An 8869-nucleotide genomic window follows, 5' to 3' on the forward strand; every position below is an offset into this window, starting at 1 on the left:
AGCGCACTCTGCAGGACATGGAGGCGCCAGCGCGATCACTTGCCTTTTTTCCTAACAGTGGAAACAACTTAAAATACGCATTTTTGCTCATAAAGGTAAGAGTAATACGTCATTCTAAACTGTAAAGAGTCGGGCCCTTGGCTTTTGGGGGCCCAAGGCGGTCGCCTACCTTTGCCTAATGGGTAAGTCCGCCCCTGCCCATCAGGTAATGAAAAGTTCTACAAACACTTGTGGTCTTCATGCTCACTTGAACACTTGGACCAAATACAGGAAATACGTCGAAAATTGCAATAACAAATTAAGTAAACGAATGAGTGTAAATTGTGAGTCTTGAGGTTTAATTTATAAATATCCACATATATCTTTATAAATAGCCAAAATGTCCAATAGCGGAAAGAAGCACAGTGATTCGAATAACGTGGTGTAGCTCTACTCAGAACGCTAGATGGCAGTATTACCCTGCTTTACCAGTGTAGCTGGCTGTACCTAGGTGTTTTCTGTACCATTACACTTATCAGAAGAGATCCGTTTTAAAAAGGTTTCAAATAGTTATAAACCTCCAGTGTCAATGCACCTACAGCAGTTAAAACTTTAGCATTTAGTTTCCATAAAACTTACCCGTCATCGTGAATACCCCAATTATTGCAAATATTGATCATGCTTAGCTGCTTTTGGAACTATTATTATTATTTTATTGCTTTTCACCTCAAATAATTCATTATTTATTTCTTTTTTATTATTATACATTTTTATTATTTTTAATTTATAATTTACATTTAGTTTCCATAAAACTTATCCCTGTCATCGTGAATACCCCAATTATTGCAAATATTGATCATGCTTAGCTGCTTTTGGAACTATTATTATTATTTTATTGCTTTTCACCTCAAATAATTCATTATTTATTTCTTTTTTATTATTATACATTTTTATTATTTTTAATTTATAATTTAATGTATAAGTTTATTATATTATTATTTATTTTTATTATTCATCTGGTCTAAAATTATTTTTATTACTTTTTTATGAAATGTGAAAGATCAAGCTCATATTGCTTATACTGTATATTTTTTCTCAGACTTTCGTGAGATTGCCATAAACAAGATGAGGTTGATTTATTCTGTCAAAAAAAAGGGGAATAATTATTTGCTGCAACATGTTTAAAGCAGAGAACTGGAATATTGGTAGCCGGTAAATTAGTCACCACCATGTTGTTAGCAACTTGTTTCCGTTTTAACAATGGCACAGGCTTTTCCTCAGGTCCAGGTGAGAGTGATGGCGTCGCTTACACTTGCCAAGTAGTGTGATAATCCCAGAGGGGCCTGACTTCGTGAACACGCACTCCGTCACATCAAAGTGCCGTTATTGATTTCATGTGATGAGTGGTTATTTTTAAACTCAAGGTTAATGTTAGGGACCGGCAATCCCCCCCACGACACCCTTTTGAAAGGCCAAAATATAAATCCTCTGGGGAACAACGTGTACGCTGATAGGAATCTACGCCTGTAGTGTGTGGGAGAGATAGAGAGAGAGTGTGTATTAGCAGTTTAGAATGTGCTCTCATGTTTATGTGTTTTTGTAAGATATAAAATATGCAGTTTAGGTCTAATAACTACTACTTTATATTTACAAAAGAACGGTTGGCGTAGTTGTTTTACACATTCATTTGCATTCTGTAAAAGAATAAACCTGCTCAGCCAGTTTCATAGACAAGATCCTGCCTATTGTGGCTGACAAAACGTGAATTGTGTGAAATGCTAGTTAATACAAACAAAGAAATTTTCTATATTTCAGTTGAAATGTGTGACATTCCGGTGTGTTCTCACCGTGTCTCGTGGTAAAGCTGGTTTTCTAACAGCTGTGTTTTAACAGTACAGTTGCTGGGTGAAAAGGCCTCACTACACACATTGAAGCATTCCCTGCGGGTCATGCCGATCTAAGAGGTGGTCCCTACGTGACCAGCTGAGCATTAATATTTCAGTTTATTTTTGTTGTGCATTTACGGTGCCATATCCTATGGAATGAGATTTTCTTAAATAAGATAAAGGAGATCAATATAGTTTAAAAATATATTTTTGTGAATTGTAATAATAATATGATTATTGGGGGGGGGGGGTTTTGTGCAATTTATGCAATTTATTTGGTGGCAAATTTTTTTTTGCCAGACTTGATGTTCTCATCTGGTCTCCCATTGAGATCACATTACAATATTTTTCAGAACTATTTGTTGATTTTCCTTTGAATTTTCTCCTATTTCAGGCAGAAGAACGAACTGAGAGTACAGACTTGTATCAGAGCTGAATTATGGTGTTAGGAATAAAGAATCTGTGTGATTATTCCTTGGGATAAGGCTTTCTCTGTTGAGTGGGAAGGCTCATGTCCCAGAGCTGTTCTGTGATTTCTTTTATTATCTGTCCAAGCATTCATTCACATGGAACGATTGAGTGTTGAATTGAAACAAGTGCTGGATGAAAATAACTAGAGATCCTCATTTTTAACACTTGAGTCATACAACATCCATCTATCTTTATCTATTATCCTTCTTTTATACTCCAGCATTAGGATTCTGTCTCTCCCTTGCCCTCTCAACACCCCTAATTTACAACTACAAGGCCATCTTATCATAGATGAAACATGACACATTTTCACACCGCATGATAGACCACATGATGTCCAATCTGGATTGGTTTAGCATGTTCAGACTGTCATAAGTTCAGTGTGCACACAGTAAATGTTCCCTCCGCTTTATGCTCCGCTTGCTATCGATCATATGGCAGCTGCATCTGCTTAGTGCATGACAAGTCATCAACAACACTTTGTCAACTCTTTCACTGAGTCTAAATGGGCTCACAGTTTATTAAAATAGCCCTGCTCTCTGTACCAGAGTGAGAAAGGCTGCAGGAGAATCAGGAAAGAATTATATTACAAATAATACAAAGTTGCTAATGCATGTTTAAGGCTAAATCCAGGAGAAGGGCTGAAAGAACTGAACTGAACTTAAGAACTGAAAGGCTGTCATTTATATATACACACCTGTAGTGTCTGGTTATGAGGGTCCTGCATATGTTCATTCTGTGCCTCCTTGTTCCTGGACTGTGGAAGAATTCAGAACAACCTTTGGATTCTTATCCAGTTATCTTATCCTTGCAGCTCTCCATTGAAACTTGAGCCTCCCTGTCAGTTTTGCTTTATATCCCAGCATTCTCATGTTCTCAAGGCTGTCGGTGACCATTTACAGGAGGTTGGTGGAGGTTTATATAATAATATAACTTGATTCATTGGAGGTGAACCACCAGTCTTGTTTAATTGTCACCATGGCAATGTGCTTTTCAACAACTTGTTTTGATTTTGCACCAAATAGCTGTCTTTACCAGAGTAAGCCGAACATGGAAACGTGGATATTTTTGTAGGCTGTCCCTGGCCGTGCCCACGTAACTGCTGTAATCAGAGTGATAGTGACTTTATCCAATTACTTCTTGTGGATGAGCTCTAGTATTTTTATTAGAGTGCTGCCATATCCTTCAGATGTTCCTATTAGCTTGCCAGACAATTTCATAACAGTTCAAAACTCTCTCTAGCAACCGCATAGCAACCACCAAAAACAGCTTAGCAACGCCCTGGCAATTATCTATCTATCTATCTATCTATCTATCTATCTATCTGTCTGTCTGTCTGTCTGTCTGTGTGTCTGTCTGTCTGTCTATCTATTGTTTATATGTCTTCAGTTTGAATTAACTGAAAATGTGGCTCTTCCCCTCTCATTTGTCATTGTCAAATTGACAATGGAGCAGATTGAGTTACAGGCCACAATGATGAGCTAAATGTATTTACCACAGGGTTTCCTCTTTCCTCTCACTGTCTGTGTAAGGTGCCCACGAGAGCTGTATGAATTATTTACTAAAATATAAACATGAATACTCCAAGTAAGCTGTTTATACAGACATGTAGTTCAGTGAAGAAGAGAGTTTTTATTGACAAACTATGCAGCATATAGTATAGCACTATATAAGGTGCTGCACTGGCCCGCTCTCAGAAAACTAATTGTTTCTTGGGATATCCCTTTACTATAATGACTCACTTCATGAGGCATACTGTAAGTCACTTTCGGGCCAATTTCATTGCCACCGCCCAGGTATTATGTATTATATAGTTAATTTTAGAATGGCCTGGGATATTACATAACATTTCTGCCCAGGGTCACTAATGTTGAGGATCCTTTTTAATTTAAGCCCCAAAACACATCTGTTGGTCTGGAGCGCTAAAGGAAGGTATCACAAGAAGTCCCTGGCACTTACTCTGTCTGCTCAGTTGTACTTTACTCGGTGGTACCATCGGCCGCATACCTTGGCAGGCACAGGATGTGTCAGAGCAAATTACAGTGGCCCAAAATTAGGCCACAGAATTCGGTGTTCTCTGCAAGGGAGGAGGGGATATGTGACACCCTGCAGGCCTTATGGTGTGTAGCATGACAGTCAGCCATCAGACAGGATCAGTGTTTTGAAGCTACCACACAAAATTATTCAGAAATACCACTTAGGGACAAAAAGGCTCTCTGTGTTCCAAGGTATTCTGGCGTGAGTTATTATGATAGTAGCAGGATGGGTCTGCAGGGGTGCCTGTGACTCGTAAACCCCATACATTAGAACGGGACGCAGTCAGACGATGCAGCTTCTGTACCACAAAGATAGTCCTACAATATTGTGATGAAATTAGCTGAATGAAATCTGATGACATGATTTATTCAATTACTGTGGGAGGGACAGATCCCTTTAGACAAACTGCAAATTGGCTAGCAGTTAATTTTCCTCATTACCTATTTTTTTTTTTTTTTGAGTGCAGGTGAAAATTGATTCCTTAGAAAATGTATAGTACACATTTCCTCAACAAGCTCCTAAATCTGATGTATTATTTATGTCTGTAGCACATGGAAAGGGTTTTGCACCAAATTAATAGTGTAAATTTTGGCATACTGGTTTACTTAAGAGTCAGAGGTATTTTGAAATCCCTCATCGTAAATATAAGCAATATTAATTTCACTGCTATTGTTAGCCTCATAAAGCAATATAATGACGTATGTGATGATCTGATTGAAAATGGCCTGATAGTAAAAAAGAAAGACAGTTCTAAATATAGTTCAAGAACCATGTCAAACTGATGTGAGGTCAGAAATTCAGATCTGAATCATTCACATGAGACAGATTAGCCAACTAACTGTCCATATGGAGAATGTTCCACACCACAACTTCCTTCTAGAGGGGGAATGCGATTACTCAGATTACAGCTGTTATGAAAGCAATGTTGAAATCGTAGTAGAGAAACAAATTTGTCATTTATTCTAGTTTTGTACTTTCTTCTTTCTTTCACCAAAGGCTAGATTTTGACCACTCTTTTCAAGAAAATGAAAGTGAATTAAGGCTGAAGTTGTCAATCTCCACAATGACAAAAAATTACTATAAAAGGGTCATAAACTTATATTTATGACAGCGTTCTATTTTAAGCCCTATGTCTCTTTGGCATGTTCATTAAGCAGCATGTCATAAATGACTCTTTTGAAGATATTTTACGTGAATCCAGTTCACAAAACAAGTCTGAATGATTTGTTGACAAGCTGGACACGCTGACTCAATACTGTCACAGGACATAAATTAATCAGTTAACCACAGAAATTGTTTATATGGCTTCAGAAGACATAGGGCCTCATTTATAAAACATGCACATGCCCAGATTTGATCTTCACGGCAACGTTCAGATTTATAAAAAACATTTTTTGACGTGGAAAAGTGCTTATCGCCAGGTCAGGTTCTCAGCAGGCGTGCACACTTTTCCTTGTGGCAGAGTCGAGTACTGCAGGTATTTGAAAATCAAAAGTAATTCTTACCGCTTGACGTTCTCAAGTAAAGGATTTGGACGCTGCCTGGTGCTCTTTTATATGTTAATCTCATTACCGTTTGCAGGGCAACGATCTGAAACCATTCAGCTGCGCACATCTATTCAATATTCCGTTTCAACTGGAAATACGTCACTACACTGAAATAAAGTAAACTTCCGGTTCACGCGGACTTTAATTAGGAGTCGTTTACAAGCAGAGAGCTGAAACCATTAATTTGCCCGCAAGTTCAAGATCATGATTCATAGATTTCACATCTGAAAGAGACCCGATCGTGAGTTTTCTGTATGTACGTTAATTAAGGCACATAAAATAACAAGCTAAAAGTAGTAAACACTTGTTTTATGTTTCAAAGAAAAAAGAAAAACATAAGTTTGGAACAGCATAATGATGACAGAAAACCTATAACCATGTTTTATAGAAGAAAAACCATGCAGATCTTGCTTCATCCATTTTATCGATAAACCATTTTTTTCAAATGCTAATATGATGTAAAAAAATTGTTTCATAGCACCAAAGATGATTTCTGTTCAAAATTTATTTTATATAGAGAGCTGCGCAAAATCATGAAAGATAAGCAATACCTCTCATTTAATGTAAAAAAAAAATTCTGAATGCCCGATCTTGATTTTGTCATTATGAGAAAAGTTACAGTCTGCAGAAGCTCTAGTCATACCTATACATCTTTAAAATACATACATACAAATATAATTACTCTAAGGTTTGACTGGTACACCAAACTAAGTCAGGTGTCTGTAATAATACTCAAAGTATTTGCATGTAAGAGGCTGTACGTGGTACATGTACAGTAGCTGCACTGGATCTCCCATGACTTTTCAGTCTTTTATATAAACTACTGACTCTTAAAATACACTTATATGCTAGAAGTTTCTAGACCAGGGGTCTCCAAACTTGGTCCTGGAGGGCCAGTGTCCTGCAGAATTTAGCTCCAACCCGAATTAAACACACCTGAATCAGCTAATCACAGTCTAACTAGGCATACTAAAAACTTCCAGGCAGGCGTGCTGAGGCAAGTTGGAGCTAAACTCTTCAGGACCGAGTTTGGAGACCCCAGTTCTAGACTTTATTGTCACTGGATCTGAAACATTAGACAAGTGTACCACAGTCCTCCAATGCACTCACACCAGTCCTGTACTCAAACGTATCAGTGAATCTCTGTTTTCAGAGTAAGCACGTTTTTGTGCATTTTTAAGGGAGACAATTCTGTAGCACTTGAGTGTATTTAAGGCTTTGTATGATATTTTAGACATCAAAGTAAATGCTGTTTGTACTCCCTGTTTTGGTCCATGGCCTTTCCAACTTGAAGATGTTTTACTGGATTCTTGGATGCTGTCTGTGTGGAATATGCTGTAATACTGATGGGACTTCTTTCATGCAGACGTCACATGTAGAGCATTTGAGCTTCTCGTTTTGCACCATTGACTTGAAAAGCTACTGACTGAAGCCACCATTTCAGCTAAAATATTCTAAGATTTGAAACTCCATATCTGTTTAGAGTTACCAAAATGTTCAACCAAATGTTCAACCAATCATGTGTCTCTTAGTGAGTTCAATGTTGAAGACTTGATAAAGGTCTGTGATAAAGGTCTCCAAATGCAGACATAAGTAGAATGTAATCGTTCTGTGATTCCATTCCAAGAAAGCAGAGAACAGTAAGCGATAAAGTCCTGTGACTAGTCAAACACTCAAGAGCTCCCCAAACCTCTCATATCCATCTCTTTCATCTGTTTAAGTCACTCCAGTTGTCCATTTATAAAACCTCTTCAGAATGGCAATGTGTCCATGAAGATTTTATCCACAATGGGTGGAGGAGGGACCAAGTCTTCCAGTTTAAGATAGAAGATTCGCTGGAGGCCCTGGGTGCACAGTGTTCTCAGCTCCGGAAGTTTGCCCAGGAGTCTGGACAGGTAGTTGGGCCGGGTGGCCTCACCAGTACTTGTGGAGACATGGTCTCTGAGACACGTGATCAGGCGGTTTTGGAAGTCTTCGATCCGTTTGGGTTCTTTCAAGCCGTGTCGATCTGTTGGTCACAAGTGAGGGTTAGAGATTTGCTGGGATAAAACATCAAATTTCTGTAGTCTAGAAATTAGAAGAACGAATAAAAGTAATTTACCTGTGATTATGACCAGTGTGGCAAGACAAGAGAAAGACGATACGTCCAAGTTCAAGCGGTGTAAACTCTGAGAAAACTCCATAATGGAGTCAATCCAGTCACCGAAGCTTCGTACGCACTGTGTCCGGTGCAGAACCACACCATTGCAGAAAATAAGTTTGTCTGTCTCAGGGTTTGACCTAAACGTAAAGAGATATATAAATGCTTAGCCACCTCACAGTACTTTTATAATAATAACTGAGTGTCATATGAACTGACATGTACCTGTAAGCTAGCCGAAGTATGAAGAGCTCAATAAATGCTGACTCAAGAAGAAGCTCTTGGTCCTCCTTACAGAAGGCACTGAATCCAGGAATGCTTCCAGCCCACTTCCTGATCACATCCATTGACCCTGTTAGCAGGTCATAAAACTGCTGTATGTCATTGGCATCCTCCTTCTCAGACAATCCGGATACCGATTCCTGATACTAAACAATGACCAAAAATAAGATATCTGTCAGGTTGTTGTGAAGTGTGTTCTGTCCTCACCTTTGAATAGTCTAGATTTCCACTGGCAGGGTTTGAGTCGATATGGGCAGTGATGAGAGAGGCGATGATGTTTACAGGTGAAGAGACAGACAATGAGTCCTGAACCACTTTTGGCTTGGACGGCAGACGACCTCTTCTACCTTTCAGGCTGTCTGTTCTCACAACTATCCGGATACCGATTCCTGATACTAAACAATGACCAAAAATAAGATATTAATTAACAAAGTGCACAGAACAATGACAATACTATTAAAACCACACTATTATATATATATATATATATATATATATATATATATGTGTATATATATATGTATATA

At 38.3% G+C, this 8869-nt stretch overlaps 1 protein-coding gene across 1 annotated transcript in view; it reads right to left on the minus strand.

Annotated features, from left to right (window-relative positions):
• Positions 1-7448: 7448 nt before the first annotated feature.
• LOC107756405 (nuclear receptor subfamily 4 group A member 1-like) overlaps positions 7449-8869 on the minus strand; it is a 5120-nt gene continuing 3699 nt past the window's right edge. The window contains exons 4-7 of the mRNA XM_016573498.1: positions 8550-8713; positions 8286-8488; positions 8022-8200; positions 7449-7928 (exon numbers count right to left, since the gene is read on the minus strand). Of these exons, the coding sequence (XP_016428984.1) occupies positions 7672-7928; positions 8022-8200; positions 8286-8488; positions 8550-8713 (803 nt within the window). The 3' untranslated portion in view covers positions 7449-7671. The remainder of the gene's footprint in view (positions 7929-8021; positions 8201-8285; positions 8489-8549; positions 8714-8869) is intronic.

This window comes from Sinocyclocheilus rhinocerous, unplaced genomic scaffold, assembly GCF_001515625.1.
Source record: "Sinocyclocheilus rhinocerous isolate Xijiao unplaced genomic scaffold, SAMN03320098_v1.1 scaffold712, whole genome shotgun sequence".
NCBI lineage: Eukaryota > Metazoa > Chordata > Actinopteri > Cypriniformes > Cyprinidae > Sinocyclocheilus > Sinocyclocheilus rhinocerous.